At 44.2% G+C, this 16,942-nt stretch overlaps 1 protein-coding gene across 3 annotated transcripts in view; it reads right to left on the bottom strand.

The window, feature by feature from the left end:
* Positions 1-14,919, bottom strand: part of BMS1 (BMS1 ribosome biogenesis factor) — a 47,588-nt gene extending 32,669 nt beyond the window's left edge. Inside the window, exons 1-2 of one of the 3 annotated variants that reach the window (XM_054983573.1) lie at positions 14,877-14,919; positions 421-646 (exon numbers count right to left, since the gene is read on the bottom strand). In XM_054983573.1, the coding sequence (XP_054839548.1) occupies positions 421-596 (176 nt within the window). In that variant the 5' untranslated portion in view covers positions 597-646; positions 14,877-14,919. Of the gene's footprint in view, positions 1-420; positions 659-3,581; positions 3,653-14,876 lie in introns of those variants that run through there. The other 2 variants (XM_054983571.1, XM_054983572.1) reach the window with 2 other exon arrangements.
* Positions 14,920-16,942: the final 2,023 nt, after the last annotated feature.

Genomic DNA, 16,942 nt, shown 5'->3' with positions numbered 1-16,942 from the left:
TTTTGTTGTATTAACATTTGTTGCCTATGTAAGAGTGCTTCATGCTTCTGGAGACACTCTTTAACGGATAAACGTACCTTTTATTAAGCTGAATCTAAAATTCATGTCTTGTGGGTACACCCCAAAAAGAACCCTGAGATTGGAAAGTCTGGCCTTTGGGAAAGGAAGAGCTTTCGGTCTCTCAAAACCAAAAGGGAATGCGTCCTACCTGCCTGATTGCTGAAGTGGTTGGGATCAGCACCCAGAACTGGGAGGTGAGGTGCCGGGTCCCCTATAGGTTCTACGCACGAAGCAAATACATCTCTATCCCACAGGTACAGCTGAATAAAACTCAGCTTATTACACAAATGCAACAACTGTCATGATGAAACGAAGGGTATGCTGATGGGGGAACCACTACTGATAGTAGCTGTACTATACCTGTGGAACGTTCTGGCCATTCGCACCGCGGACTGGACTGCAAAGGCCTTGGGGTTTCTCTTCCGAGCACTTTCCTCATCTTCAAGGTTGAGGTCTTTCAAATAGCGCTTCTTCTTCTTACCAGCTTTTGGCCCGCTGTGTTTCATGCGATGCCGTTTCTTTTCTTTCTCATCCATCTCTTTGGCCAGCAGTCAACTACGGCACAGGGCAAGCAAGGGATCTGCTTCTGCCGATATCGCTGAGGAAAAAAGAAACCATGTACTCTATGTGGCACATATTGCATGGAAGAAATGTCAAACAAAGCAACATCCCTCCACCATCAGACACAGGAAACTAGTCCCCGTTCCTGTTCAACACCACTCATTAGTGCCAGACAGTTTGGTTTTGAATGATACTGTTTTTCCAATGTACATTGTTTTTGGTGAAATTGAGGTTGTTATAACTCCTGATCCAGGCACTTATGGTATTTTTTCCTCTTTTTATCATTAACAAGTCACTCAGGTTGGAGAGATACTCACCTTCTCACCACCAACAGCCCACCCTATATTTATTTAAAACTGGGGTTATGATCCTCCCACAGTATGTGACGTGAAGTGTTTTACTGAACATGTCTTCCTTATTTCTGTGCCTGACAGCACATCACATACAAGTCCAGATCGCTTTTCCTTCTTGGGCTCCTCAAGAGTGTAATGAGGAAATCTGGATTAAAGACACAGGATTCTTACTGAACACAATACATTTATTGTGATGGTAAGGACTTCTCATCCCGTCCCCACGGTCCTAGAGCTGGGAGGTGCATATCTGTCAGCAGTTTTTAACGTAACTACACTAATTAGACAACGTGGCACTTTTCACAGGTTTTTTACCTGGGAGCAGTACCCAAACCCTGCCTGTAAGAATCGATCGTTCCAGTCCTTAGTGGATTCCCTGTCTAGCCCAGGGTACCTGCCTCCTATCCCTTCTCCCTCTGAGACTCAATCATCCCACTTGTTGGTTGGCTCTTGGCAGTTAAACGGCCCAGGGTTTTTCCTACACTTCAGAGTTCCATTCACCTTTTCAATCTGATTGGTCTGCTCTGACCAAAGAGAAGGATGGAGCCTTCTCCTGTTTGTCACAAAGGTAGAGAAGAAACTTTTGCCCACTTCATCTAGCACAGGGCAAGGTGAATGGGACTCTTGGAACTGGTTCCAACCATCGCGTCTTCATTTTAGAAGGAAAATCAGGACAATTTTTTTTAAAGTCTCATTATATTTAAGCCAACAGAAATGGGGAAATCATTTAAAAGGTTTCTTTGTATTTATGGCTCCAAATTTTTATTTACTTGCTTCATTATTCCCCTTTCCTTTCCAATGGGAACTCAAAGTAGCTTACAACTTTCTCCCCTTCTCCATTTTATCCTCATAACAACCTTGTGAGGAAGGAAAAGCTGAGAATGTGCAACCGGCCCAAGGTCACCCAGCAAGCTTCCATGAAAGAGTCAGGATTCAACCCCGGGTCTCATTGGTGCAACAGTCTGACCGCTACCCCACACCGGCAACATACCACAACTGTTTTTTAATGACACATTTTACCATTGACTTTCTTGAACTGGTGTGGTAACACTTATTTTTGGAAATACTCAGCTATGACCTAGGATGGGGACAAACAAGTTTTATCAAACAGTAATCAAAAACATCAAAAAGCTATGGTTACCTCTACAAGCTGACATAACGGTATTCCCCCATAAGTTCTTACAGCCTATAGCCAACTCCTTTAGATATGAGTGGTTTCTCACTATGCATTCACATTATGTAGGATATATGAAAAGTTTTTTTAAAAAAACTTTGACATGAAACATCCGCCTAAGATCCAGTCATTGCATCAGAAACTGGGAGTAGAAAAATAGTTCACAAAAGCCTTTACTGGAACAAAATTCTGTAAGTCCTTATGATGCCACAAGATTCCTGATTTATTTGGGCTGCAACTGACAAACTCAGAGACTTCTCTGGGTAGTGATGCTTAATTTATTATTTCGGTCATTTATAATCCACCTTTCTCACTGAGACTCGAGGGGGATTACATACAGTGAGATTAGCACAGTCAATACGAAGGACATTTCAATAAACAATGCCATAGGATAAATAAATGTAAGTTTACAAAGACATAACATGAGCAAAAAATCCCATAGGACAGGGGCCACCACAAAGAATGCACTAGTATGGGCTGTGGTTGGTTTTGCCCAGGTGCACATTGGCACCTGTGGGAGACCCTGTTCAGATGAGTGACGCTGCTGTTCAGATGGAGGAACCTAGGGAGGGAGGCGGTCCCGCAGGTATGCTGGACCAACGCCGGGAAGAGCCTCGTATGTGATAGCTTGTATGTGATAACCTGGAAGTCAGCTGGGTGACCTTGGGTCAGTCACAGCTCTCTCAGCCCCACCTACCTCACAGGGTGATTGTCCTGAGGATAACAACAACACACTTTGTAAACCTCTCTGAGTGGGTGTTAAATTGTCCTGAAGTGTGTGTGTTATGTCACTTCCAACCTATTGGGACCCTATGAATGAAAGACCTCAAAAACGTCCTATCAGGACCAGACTTGCTCAGATCCTGCAAACTGGAGCACGTGGGTTCTTTTAATAAGTCAAACCACGTCATTTGGGGTCTTCCTCTTTGCCTTCCCCTTTTCCTAGCATAACTGACTTTTCCAGAGAATCTTGTCTTCGCATGATATGACTAAAGTATGAGAGCCTCAGTTTGGTCATTTTAGCTTCTAGGGAGAAATCAGGCTTGTCCTGAAGGGCAGCATATAATCCAAATGTTGTTGCAAATACCTTGAACCAAGCACGATAACGGATAGGCAGCCAATGGAGGGATTGCAGGAGAAGAGCATGTGCAGTGTGACCCTGTAAGGCCAAAATAATTCCCAGGTGGTGACACTTCTAGGCCAGAAAAAGCTTCTACTGCCCATTTCCACAGATTCAGTCTCTGTTTAAAAGGCAAGGCAACACCCCCCCCCCAATGCTGTTGGCAGCCTCCCCTCTGGGGCCTCTCCTAGTCATAGCAAGCCACCCAAAAACGGGGAGGAAGGGAAATAAACGCCCACCGGTCTCCTCCCTTCGCTGAATTCCCCTCGGGACGCCCCCCTGCCCGCATGGTGAAGCCCGGCCGAGCTCCCCTCACCTCTCACGCCTCCGTCCGCAGAAGAGGCGCCGGCGAACAGCCCGGGCGGCACGTGTGCACGAGCGCGCTCGCTTTTTCTCTGCCCTCCCAGGAACAGCGGCTGGCAACGTTAGTTCCGCAGGAGGGGGAAGGCAATCGCTGGGGCGCCGAAGGCGTCGCCATGGCGACCGCGTTTCCAGGCCCGAGAAGGGCGAGCGCTTTCCGAGGCCTCGAGGCGGAGGGCGGCGAGGCGGGAAGAGGCCGCGAGGGGGCGGCAGAGCGCCGCGGCGGCTCTGGCGTTGTTGCCCTGAGCGGCAGTTAATAAAATAAAATTAATTTTTTTAAAAAAAGGAATAAATTGCCAATGTGCGATAATCTGTACAAAAAGAAAAAGAGCCCTGGTCTGCCCTGCTCCCGCCAGCATCTACCCCTGACCTTCAGCGCCCTGTCCGGCTCAACCTTCAGTCGCTTCAGATATAAACGAACTTATTTATTTGTGTCATTTATAGCCCGCCTTTCTCACTGAGACTCAAGGCGGATGACACAGTGTGAGATGAGCACGATCAGAATCAAGGACATTTCCATAGGCACACAATAAACACAAGTCTACAAAGACAAAATCAAAAAGAGTCCAGTAGCACCTTTAAGACTAACCAATTTTATTATAGCATAAGCTTTGGAGAATCAAGTTCTCTTCATCAGATGCCTGATCAGGCATCTGATGAAGAGAACTTGATTCTCGAAAGCTTATGCTATAATAAAATTGGTTAGTCTTAAAGGTGCTACTGGACTCTTTTTGATTTTGCTACTACAGACTAACACGGCTAACTCCTCAGGATCTATGTACAAAGACAAAGAATCCAATAAAGAGTTGGAGAAATGCTGAACCATTTTATAGTTTATATTCTGCTCTGCATAATTATCTTTGATTTATAAAACTATTTCGTTTCTTATCATTTATTTGTTTTTCAAATAAAAAATATTATTAAGCCACCCCCCCCCGAAGGAAGTTAACAAAACGAATAAGTCGCCAACATGCAAGAATCTGCAAACAAAAAGAAAAAGAGCCTTCCTTGTCCCGCTCCACCAACATCCCCTGACCTTCACCTGCAGCCCAACGCAACCCTCAGCCTCCTCCAAAGCTGGCTTAAAAGATTCACTTTGCTCAAAAATATGTTATTAAATGTCTTGCCATTACAAAAACACATCGCAATGTTTTTAAATATAGGGTGACAGCAGCAAGAGTCCTGCGGGCAACAAAATGGAAGGCAGAATCCGGCCTAGATTTGGCAGAATGGGCAAATCCACTGTAGGAATGTGTGTCAAGGGCAAAATTAACCTCTTATATACACCACAGGCCAATCTAGAATTTCAGATAAAGATGAAGGCGTTTTCTTGGATTATGTAGCTGAGAATTAAGACAACCTAAGAACAGTTATCAGCAAAATGAATTAATTATCAAATTTGTAATTTACTACAATGTATTCTAATATAAGTAAGTAAGGGGATGGAGGGGAAATAATGTTTTGTAGTTTATATATTCTGTTATTTATGGTTATATTTGATTTATATAACTACGTAATAGGGTTTTCTTTTTAATATCACTTTTTCATATGAAATATAATAAACCAAAAAAGGAAGTTAACAAAATGAATACATCACTCACATGCAATAACCTGCACAAAAAGAAAACGAGCCTTCTGGCCATGGGGCTGTGCTCCCACCAGCATGTCCTTCTGACCTTCACTGTCACGCCCAACTCAGCCTTCAGCCACTTCAGATGCGAGCTTGGGAATGGGGGGAAATGGACATGATGTGCCGGCAACACTCTGAATGCTCACGCCGATGACCGTCTCTTGTATTACTGGACATTATTGGTTGGGGCTTATCTTTGTTCAGAGGGCCCTTTCTGAAGGCCACTGAAGCACCTTTCTCTGCAAATGTTATGTTTATGGCATTTGTGATAGAGTTATGCCTGCTGTAGCAAAGTGTTGGGTTTCTGTTAAATGTTAGGTTGAACACGGTCATATTTTGAGTGTTGTCCTTGTAAAGCAATTTCACGGTTACTTGCCAAGCCACAGGGGTGCTATCACTTATTAACCTGAATCCCACCCAGCCACCCCCAACCATCCAATTGAAAAAGATAATTTAGAAAAGGAGTCTATAGCCAGGGTTCTTCTGGGTTACACAAGACCTATTCACAACAAAGGGTTTTCAAGTACTTTTGATAACCAGAGACTAGAACACTTAACCAGGTCACTGGATTGTAATCAGTGTTTGGGTTACTTGACAATTGCATATAAATTAATTTTCTGATTCAAAAGTCAAGTTGTCTGCAGTCTTTTCATGAGTATTTTTTTTTAAAAAAACTAGTCTCCATGTTTACATGAATGCTCCTGGCTTTCCCCCACCGCCTGCCATCTTCTCCGGCTTTTTCCAGTATCCTAAATCAAGAAGTCCAGGGTCACTGGACAGAAGCAGGCACTATCAAACCACCTCTGCTGCTTTCTAAAAACCCTCTGGGGTCATTGCTTGACAGCACTTTACACATGCACATTCCAATACTTTTTACTTCGAGAGGGGGGCAAACTTCCCAACCATTGCACAAATATTCTCTCCCTAGCTGTGACAAAAATGATTCTGCACACTTTTTTAAAACGCCCAGATTCTCCATCCTAATCTCAATTTAGAAATTTGTTCAGCACTGTCTCAAACCACCCTCCTTAGCACTCACACCCTTCTCGGTCCATTCACTTCAAAGGACATAAAGTGCCACCCCCCGGACATCTACTCAGAATACTACTTGGGTCCATTCAAGGAGGTTTACTCCCAGGAAAGTGATCATAGGAGCATACAGTTAGAAGAATGCCACTCTGTTTAGGATAGTAGTGTGGAAGACTGTAGTAAAAACATGGATCCCAAAACCATGAAATGGTTGCCATCTTTTAAAATGGCAAATTTTCGCTCCCACACAGGCCTTAGAATACATAAAGTACGTACTTGGCTTTCATAGTGATGATTCCTGTGCTAGAATCGAAAGGGCTTCACGTGTAATCGTGTTGCAAGTAGATCAGCATTATCCCCCTGCTGCAGACAGGCCTTGCCTTCAGCTACTCACACATTAGGGTACAACTGGACAGGAATATAGGGGAGCCATTTAAAAAAGAGAGATAACTTGAGGAGAGGGGGGCCAGGGGAAGCAGGGCTTGAAATCCTGAAACATTTTTGCATTCTAGCAGTGCAACCCGAGAGAGATCCTTGGATACCACAATTTGCTTAGGACACTTGAGATGCCTGCAACTCTGAGAACTGCACCCTCTACGTTTTGTCCTACAGAGATGAGACAGGCAGCAAACAGAGAAGGGTAGTATTTTTTAAAATCTTGCTCCACTGCAGTGAAGACGCAGCCCGGAGAGTTTGAATTTGTAAAAGAAAAATTGGGATTTTGAAAGCAAAGTTCTGCAAGGGCACGGCTACATCTATATAGCAATAGGCTGTGGTTTTTTTAAAAGGAGGCAGGATAGAGGTAATATTTCTATTTTAACAGGTTTCTTAGGCATTAGGCTTTTGATTTCTCTTCTCACCAATTCAAGGCTACTTATTGTAAACATTTCCATCCCCTTGCCCATCAGAGGATGGACCCCCACCCCCCACCCTGCAACTACCCGTATATTTTAAATTGGAAAGATCAACTGAAGCTGTTTTGTTGATGGTATGAATTGTCCAGAATATCTTTCCTCCTCCCATCCACACGTTTAACAGCCGTGGATGTGGATGTGATACCCACATCTCCCAAGCAGAAGTGGGATCTCCCAAGCAGACGTGGCTGGGGAGTGCGATAGGGGGATTTGTTCATTCAGAAGGACCACCAGAGGGAGTATGCAATACCAGTTTGTGTTGCAGTAGTTAATAATGACCTCATTCTGTGGTTTGGTAACAGCAGCAATGGTTAAGGTAAGTAACTAATCTTTAATGGGTAGTTAGCATTTAACTCAGGTGCCATTAGCTTAGATAGCCATAAACCCAGAGTTATCAGCCTTTTGCCCATAGCCCTTCTGAGGGCTCAAGTGGAGACCGATTTGCAGTCAGTTTCAGAGGATAGCATCGGACTGCCTCAGCAAACACGAAGGAGCCCCCCTTCTAAGACCAAGAGATTGATGGCAGGATAAACATTCATGGACTAGAACATCCAAGAGTGGGGGCTACAGTTCACAGAACCTCCAGCCACGATAAGCCTGCTTAGCCTTTAAGGTACCAGAATACGTGTCGCAACAGATATGAATGAGATAAAAACAGGCATCCCATCGCACCCTACAGACTAAATAATTCATCCAGCAGAAACCAGAACTTGATAGTATCACAAATAAATTCTGACTCAAGAAACGTTTTGTTGGAGTAAGTGGGGTAACTTTAAGATGCCACAGAAAATCCTGTTTCACCTTTGTTACTAGAGGCTCATCATGGCTGCCCACCTGAAAGGATGAATTCAGCTACCACCCTGAGCTGAAAGCCTCCGAGCATTCAGTGCCTACCCTTAGCCTCAGCAAGGGAAGGTTTAAAAGAGAATCCTTTTCTGGTGGAAGGCCAGCTACATCCAATTCCGGGCCGTTTTAAGAAGCACACATACACAAACTAGATTTTAGTTATTTTATTACAACTCAATAAATACAAAAACACACTAGCACCTTTATTATCAATCAGTATACATGAGATAATGCCAAACATGCAGAAAGTTAGGTCCTTAAAATTTATAATTTATAGCCCACTACCATAAACATAATTTATAGCCCCCCCCCATAAAAACCTGATTTATACCCCACCACCATAAAAACATGTTATCTCAAAACGCTTTTTATTTCCAGTAAAACATTAAAATATTAAGTGACGGCACAAACAAAAGTGTTGATAAGTATTATTCTCATGTGTTTAAGTGTTTATTGCTACCACTAAGTGCCATTTTGTTTTATCCATAAAGTTATTGCCCACGCCCTTCCCCTACGTTATTGCACATCATATCTCAACATATAAAAAGCTTTTGTTTTTCAAAATAAAGAGAGCTCCGATGAGCTCAGAAGTTTGATATTTGTGTCATTTCAGTTGAGTTCTGGTTTCTGTTCTGGATTTGCAGTTTCTACCATTCACTTTAGAATATTAGCATCAATAATGAATTCTAGGGCTCAGTTCCAAAGCCCTACTTACCAGCTACATAAGTAAGAGGATATTTTTTTAGGATCCAAATGCCAATTAACAACACAAGGTGAGGTTCAGGAAATGATCTGTGGTCTTCAGTAACACAAACTTGTATGTTACCTACTTCAACAGATTTTACAAATTTAAAAATGCTCAACTCACTCATTTACAATCATTCCACCCACCAAGACTCCCCAGTACCCAACCATCGTTCCCCCCTGCCACACTCTAAGATGCTTCTAGTGGGAGGCAAATAAGGAACACCACTAGAAAATGTTCAATACATCATGGCTTGTCAGTGCTCGGCAGTCTCTGGGGTCGGTAGGCAATGGGAAGACCAGTCAGGAATCCAAAGCAAACGGGTGTTAAAAACCGAAAGGCCACCTGCAAAACACGGACTGAAGTGATCCAGGCGAGAGGGCCAAGGCTGAAGTGCAGAAGAGGAGGAGTCCCAGATGCCCTCATCTTTGGTAGGGTCCAGCTGGCAGCTCCAGAATGCGGAGATCTTCGCTGCTCAGCTCGGGCAGAGGGGCGCCAGGCTGAAGTCCCGCCACAGGCTGCCCAGGTAGGACGGGCGGCATAGCTTGCTGGGGCACTCCTGGATTGATACAGGGGGAGGCTGGAGGAGGAGCCATGCCAAGGATGGAGCCAGTGGAGGAGCTGGGCATGCGTGGTCCCTGTGCCGCCTGGCCTGGAATTCCAGAAGGGCCCTGTGGGGGTGCACTGCAAATGTAGAACTGGCCCCCCAGAGCTGGATTTTCAGGGGCCCACTGAGAGAAAGAGGCCTGGGGCTGCTGCGCTGGCACACAGACAGGAGACACGCTTCTGCTAAAACTCTTTCCGCCCTTGGCTGGGCCTGGAAGCGGACTCCCTGCGGGTTCTTGTCTCGTGCAGCGTGGGGGAAGGCTCCGTCTCTCTTCTGCGGGGGATCCCTGGCCCGTCTGCTCTGAAACCAGACCTGCGGCAAACAACGGGGGGAGAAGCAGAGTGTTCCTTGCCTCTTAAGGGAAGCTTCCACTGTTCGGAACTAAAATCTGTGACAGCTCACCACCATGTTTAAAAATGGAATTCACCAATTTTTAAACCAAGTGCTTAATTAATAAACCCAGGCAAACCATAAAACCACGCTGGCAGCCATGCCTACCTATTGGAATTGCCGATCTTAGTAAGTTGGTTAAAACATAGAAGAAAAATTGTATTGTGTGCCTTGGCTCTCAAGATATAAGAACTCTTGAAATTTTGATAAGGGGAAGGGGGCTCCTTTTTTTTTTTTTTTGAGAAAAAACAGTTTTGGGGGAAGTATAAATATCATTTTCCATAAGAAAATCCCCAAATATACTCAATATTTGAGGAACAGTTGTAAACTGTTGCATCCTAGTTTTTACCATCTGAGAAGTTGCAAAAATTAAAAGCTGAAGGTAGAACATTCTGTAGCAACCCAAAGAAGTGTTTCATCTGGACTTTATTACCTGCAAGAATCTCACCATAGGAAGGCCCATCAGCATGTCTGGATATTAAGCTAACACTGGAAATACCAAACATTTTAATAATGTATTAACATTAAACACATTTTGGCATATTAATTGTTTATTTATTTACTTTTATTTTTCCTGAAAATGTCCAAATTTTTCCAATGGAAGAGATAAGTATTTTTTCATGCTATACATTAGGAAAGGATGAAATGTTTTAGAAGACAAGGTTTTCTCTCTCAAAAATAATTATGTTTTTCAGTGCTCCCCCAAATTTATCAATCAAAGAAAATCACTTCTTGGGGCGGGGGGCAGGGGGGAGAGAGGGAAAAAACAGGCATTTTCTCTAAAAAATTTCAGACCTTTCCTCCAGGCCTTTATCTAGTCCTCACAGGAAGGAAGAGGATTGGGATGAATGAATAACCACCCAAGAACAAGGGTAGACATCCTTTTAAACAGCGAAAGGTAGTATGTTTATGTAGATACATAGAAGCTATTTGGACAGGGCCACGTAGGCTAAGAAAACAGAGTATCTTTCTTAGAGAGGCACTGTTAGCTGGGTTGCTAACAGGGCAGAAGAATTAACACTGTTCCAAGTGCTTGAAAATCAATTGATTAACTCTGCTTAGGATATCGCTGTGGATTCCTAGTCTGCTAAACAATGGCTATTCGACAGAATCCACTGTGCATTCGCCACAGAAGAGACATGGACCCTTTATGTACCTATGGCTTTAAGAAATATAACAGAAGCATATTTAGGAACAGAAGCATCCCTGTCTGCTACATATATATATTAGGAAAAGCTTTTTCACAGTCAAGGTAGTTCAAAGGTGGAATCAGCTGCCTAGGGAGGTGGTGAGCTCCCCCTCACTGGCAGTTTTCAAGAAGAGGCTGGATGAATACTTGTCAGGGATGCTTTAGGCTGATCCTGCACTGGGCAGGGGGTTCAACTAGATGGTCTCTATGGTCCCTTCCAACTCTGTGGTTCTGCAGAAAAGGTCATATTACAGAAGCCAGAAGGCTTTTAAAGGCCAATTCTCAGGTACCCCCCACCCCCCACCCCTATTTGGAGAAAGGAAAAAAGAAGGGGAGGTAAACCTGCAACTCGTATCAAAACTGAAAAGCCAAAAAGGTTGTAAATAAATATTTTAAACAAAAAGATAAATAAACATCAAAACAAAAACAGATTTATAACTTGCATTTCTTTTTTTGCTTTTCTAGGATTAGTTAGATCAGTTATAGCACACTACCTAAGATTGCTTCTCGGTGCCAGCTTTAAGAAAAGGAGTACAGTTTGAGTCTTCGCAGCCACGTCAAAGGAGCCAGACTATGTTCTGGGGCTGCTAAACATGGGACCCGATTATTACATTTCTGGAAAAGATACTGGAGTTCTCACATGATCTATGGGGAAAGATCACCCATCAAGCTGAAAGCCTCCCTTATAAACCAGATGGTGAAAAGCCCACGCTCAGAGAAACACCATCCCATCCTCAGAGTTCCACCCACGTAACTGTAGGAAAGTCTATTGTCTGGGCTCTCACACGATATCCATAAAGCTAAAGCTAAGAAGTTCATAGCCAGGTCCCCAATCACAAAGCCAGAAGCTCAAGGCTGTGTCAACTTCACCCACCCACGGTGGAAGCTGTCTCTTGCCCAAGATAGTCAAGAGGGAAGGGGAACAGACAAATCCCTGTATTTGCTTTTGATAAGCAGCTGCCTCCTGCTATCCTCTTTGCAAAACTCATGGGAACGTGGGATGCCCTCTCAGAATGTCAACCCTTAAAAAAACAAACAGTTAGAGAAAGTCCAGGCTCCTAGGTCCTCAACATGTGAATCAGAGAGCATTTTCATTCTTCAACAGATAGCTAACCAAACTGAAAGCTGGGATTATGCAATCCCCCATTCCTTAAGATTGCATAGGCCAGGGGTGGGCAATTGTTTTGGCTCGGGGGCCACTTTGTGGGAGCGGAGGTTAGCAGAGGGCCGCACCTTTTAAAATGATTGCATTCATTAGTTAACTTTGCATTTCAGAAAAGGTATAAATTGTATCATAAAAATCAATAAATATAAATAAAATAAAATAGCGGTAGTTTTATTCAATTTATTTATTGTGCTAATTTCATATAATCTATAGCTCGGTTCAAGGCGGATTTTTCTGACTGTCTTGGCGGGCCACAAAAAACTCTGTAGCGGGCCGCATGTGGCCCACGGGCCGCAATTTGCCCACCCCTGGCATAGGCACTGGGTTGGAAATTCTACCACCCAGAGCCCGAGCCCCCCGCCGCACACACACACAGCTTATTTATTCCTTTATTTATAGCCTGCCTTTGTCACTGAGACTCAAGGCAGTATGATCAACAGCTAGTATATTCAATAAACAAGACAATAGGATATGGATTGTAGAAATTTGGAAACCAGCATAGATGCAAATACAGATATGAAATATTACAGAGAGGATTTGACACAAGATTAAACAATGCAGAAACTCCCAGTAGGAGCATATCTTCACCAACAGACAGTACTCAGTAACATAGTTTACAGACCCAATCCCGTTATAAAATATCTGCCTGAGCCATTTCTTACAGCACAGGCCAATTATCTGAGTAAAAAGTCCTCCTGAACCATTCAGTTTTGAAGAAAGCCAAGAGAGCTCAGCTCTTAATTTTTTGCAAATTATACAAAACCCTTAGAGAACAGATATACAGGCAGATGTTGATCACACACACACACACACACACACACACAAGAGAGCGCCTGACTAGCTCCCAGGTCGCCCAGCAAGCTCCCATGGCAAAGCAGGGAAGCAGATTTCCTGGGAAACAAACCATACTGCTTTCAAAAGTGATTTATTTCCACGTTCCTCAATTCCAGAAGCAAGGCGTCCAAGAAACCAGCAATTTGGAAAAGTGTTTTTTTTTAATTAGGGATTTTTTGTAAAAAACGGCAGTTACACACACAACAAATAACCAACAAACAAAACAGATAAAGAAACGTAATGGAAAATATAAAGAAAAACTACAAAAACTAAAAGGAAGCTTCCAATTTTCTCAACAAATATTAGTGTTTTCAAATTTTCTCTCACTCTTATGTTAAAAATTAAGGCACATTCCTTAGTTCATAAATGGACAAGTCATTAAATCATTATTGTCCATTTCATGTCAAATATGAAACAATAAAAGAACAGTAAAATCCTCAGCAGAGTTACTCAATCTAAACTCATTGAAATTAATGGGTTTAGACTTGTGAGGAAGGAAAGGCTGAGAATGTGCAACCAGCCCAAGGTCACCCAGCAAGCTTCCATGAAAAAGTCAGGATTCAACCCTGGGTCTCATTGGTGCAACAGTCTGACCATTACCCCACACTGGCAACATACCCCAACTGTTTTTTAACGACACATTTTACCATTGACTTTCTTGAACTGGTGTGTTAACACAAAGACTTCTCTGGATAGCGATGCTTAATTTATTAATTCTGTCATTTAAAGTCCACTTTTCTCACTGAGACTCAAGGTGGATTACATACAATGAGATTAGCACAGTCAATACGAAGGACATCTCAATAAACAATGCCATAGGATAAATAAATGCAAGCTAACAAAGACATAACATGAGCAAAAAATCCCACAGAACACGGGCCACCACAGAGAATGCACAAGTATGGGCTGCGGTTGATTTTGCCCAGGTGCACAATGGCACCTGTGGGAGACCCTGTTCAGATGAGTGAAGCTGCATGGAGGAACCTAGGGAGGGAAGCGGTCCCGCAGGTATGCTGGACCAACGCCGCAAAGAGCCTCATATGTGACAGGTTGTATATGATAACTTGGAAGTCGGCTGGGTGACCTTGGATCAGTCACAGCTCTTCGGCACTCTCTTAGCCCCACCCACCTCACAGGGTGATTGTCGTGAGGATAAGAACAACACACTTTGTAAACCCCTCTGAGTGGGTGTTAAATTGTCCTGAAGTGTGTGTGCGTTACGTCACTTCTGGCCTATGGAGCCCTTATAAATGAAAGACCTCGAAAACGTACCAGACTTGCTCAGATCCTCCAAACTGGAGGACGTGGCTTCTTTTTGTCAGTCAAACCACGTCATTTGGGGTCTTCCTCTTTGCCTTCCCCTTTTCCTAGCATTATTGACTTTTTCAGAGAATCTTGTCTTCGCAGGATGTGACCAAAGTACGAGAGCCTCAGTTTGGTCTTTTTAGCTTCTCGGGAGAATTCAGGCTTGTCCTGAAGGGCAGCATATAAATCGAGTGTTGTTGTTGTTGTCCCAACTAATTCCTTTAACCAGGCACGGTAACGGAAAGGCAGCCAATGGAGGGGTTGTAGGAGAGCATGTGCGGTGTGACCCTGTAAGGCCATATTATTTCTCAGGTGGCGTCACTTCTAGGCCACTTCTACTGCCCATTTCCACAGATTCAGCCTCTGTTTAAAAGGCAAGGCAAGGCAAGGCAAGGCAAGGCATGCCCCCACCCCCATGCTGTGGGCAGCCCCCCCCCCCCACTCTGGGGCCTCTTCTAGTCCAAGCAAGCCACCCATAAATGGGGAGGAAGGGAAACAAACGCCCCCCTGCCTCCCCCCTTCGCGGAATTCCCCTCAGGACACCCCCTGCCCGCCCGCCCCCCCCCCCCCGGTGAAGCCCGGCCGAGCGCCGCTCACCTCTCGCGCCTCCGTCCGCCGAAGAGGCTCCGGCGAGCAGCCCGAGCGGCGCGTGCGCACGAGCGCGCTCGCTTCCTCCCTGCCCTCCCAGGAACAGCGGCTGGCAACGTTAGTTCCGCAGGAGGGGGAAGGCAATCGCTGGGCGCCGAAGGCGTCGCCATGGCGACGGCGTTTCCAGGCCCGAGAGGGGCGAGCGCTTTCCGAGGCCTCGAGGCGGAGGGCGGCGAGGCGGGAAGAGGCCGCGAGGGGGCGGCAGAGCGCCGCGGCGGCCCTGGCGTTGTTGCCCTGAGCGGCAGTTAATAAAATAAAATGGTTGTTTTAAAAAAGGACTCAGTTGCCAATGTGCGATCATCTGGACACAAAGAACAAGAGCCCCGGTCTGCCCTGCTCCCGGCAGCATCGCCTCCTGCCCTTCCGCGCCGCGTCCGACTCAAACCTAGTTTCTGTCATTTCTAGCCCGCCTTCCCCACCGAGACTTAAGGCGGAGGACGCGGCGCCAGAGGAGCAGATCCGAATCCAGGGCATGCCCATAGGCAGTGCCAGAAACACAAACTGACAAAGAAGCCAATAAAGAGCTGGAGAAGTGCTGACCCCTTTTAGAGTTTATATTCTGCTCTGCATAATTATCTTTGATGTATAAAACTATTTCGCTTCTTATCATTTCTTACTTGTTTTTCAAATAAAAAATATTATTAACACACACACACCCGAAGTAAATTAACAAAATGTCGCCAACATGCAAGAATCTGCAAACCAAAAGAAAAAGAGCCTCCCTGTGTCCCGCTCCCCCCCCCCCGCCCCAGCATCCCCTGGCCTTCCCCAGCAGCCCAACGCAACCCTCAGCCTCCTCCAAAGCTGGCTTAAAAGAGGCACTTTGCCCAAAAAGATGTTATGAAATGTCTCACCAGTACAAAAACACACCACACACTTTTCTATTATAAGGTGACAGCAGCAAGAGTCCTGCGGGCAACAAAATGGAAGGCAGAATCTGGCCTAAATTTGGCAGAATGGACAAATCCACTGTAGGAATGTGTGTCAAGGGCAAAATTAAGCTCTTATATACACCACAGGCCAATCTAGAACTTCAAAGATGAAGCGTTTTCTTGGATTATGTAGCTGAGAATTAAGAAAAACTAATAACAGTTATCAGCAAAATGGATTGATTATCAAATTTGTAATTTACTACAATGTTTTCTAACATAAGTAAGTAAGGGGATGGAGGGGAAGTAATGTTTTGTAGTTTATATATTCTGTTATTTATGGTTATATTTGATTTAATAGGGTTTTCTTTTTAATATCATTTTTTTCATATAAAATATAATAAACCAAAAAAGGAAGTTAACAAAATGAATACATCACTCACATGCAATAACCTGCACAAAAAGAAAACGAGCCTTCTGGCCATGGGGCTGTGCTCCCACCAGCATGTCCTTCTGACCTTCACTGTCACGCCCAACTCAGCCTTCAGCCACTTCAGATGCGAGCTTGGGAATGGGGGGAAATGGACATGATGTGCCGGCAACACTCTGAATGCTCACGCCGATGACCGTCTCTTGTATTACTGGACATTATTGGTTGGGGCTTATCTTTGTTCAGAGGGCCCTTTCTGAAGGCCACTGAAGCACCTTTCTCTGCAAATGTTATGTTTATGGCATTTGTGATAGAGTTATGCCTGCTGTAGCAAAGTGTTGGGTTTCTGTTAAATGTTAGGTTGAACACGGTCATATTTTGAGTGTTTTCTTTGTAAGGCAGTTTCATGGTTACTTGCCAAGCCACAGGGGTGCTATCACTTATTAACCTGAATCCCACCCAGCCACCCCCAACCATCCAATTGAAAAAGATAATTTAGAAAAGGAGTCTATAGCCAGGGATCTTCTGGGTTACACAAGACCTATTCACAACAAAGGGCTTTCAAGTACTTTTGATAACCAGAGACTAGAACACTTAACCAGGTCACTGGATTGTAATCAGTGTTTGGGTTACTTGACAACTGCATATAAATTAATTTTCTGATTCAAAAGTCAAGTTGTCTGCAGTCTTTTCATGAGTATTTTTTTTTAAAAAAA

Source organism: Eublepharis macularius, chromosome 6, assembly GCF_028583425.1.
Source record: "Eublepharis macularius isolate TG4126 chromosome 6, MPM_Emac_v1.0, whole genome shotgun sequence".
NCBI classification, from domain to species: Eukaryota; Metazoa; Chordata; class Lepidosauria; order Squamata; family Eublepharidae; genus Eublepharis; species Eublepharis macularius.
The sequence above is the reverse complement of the archived record's forward strand: the minus strand, read 5'-3'. Positions and strand labels throughout refer to the sequence as shown.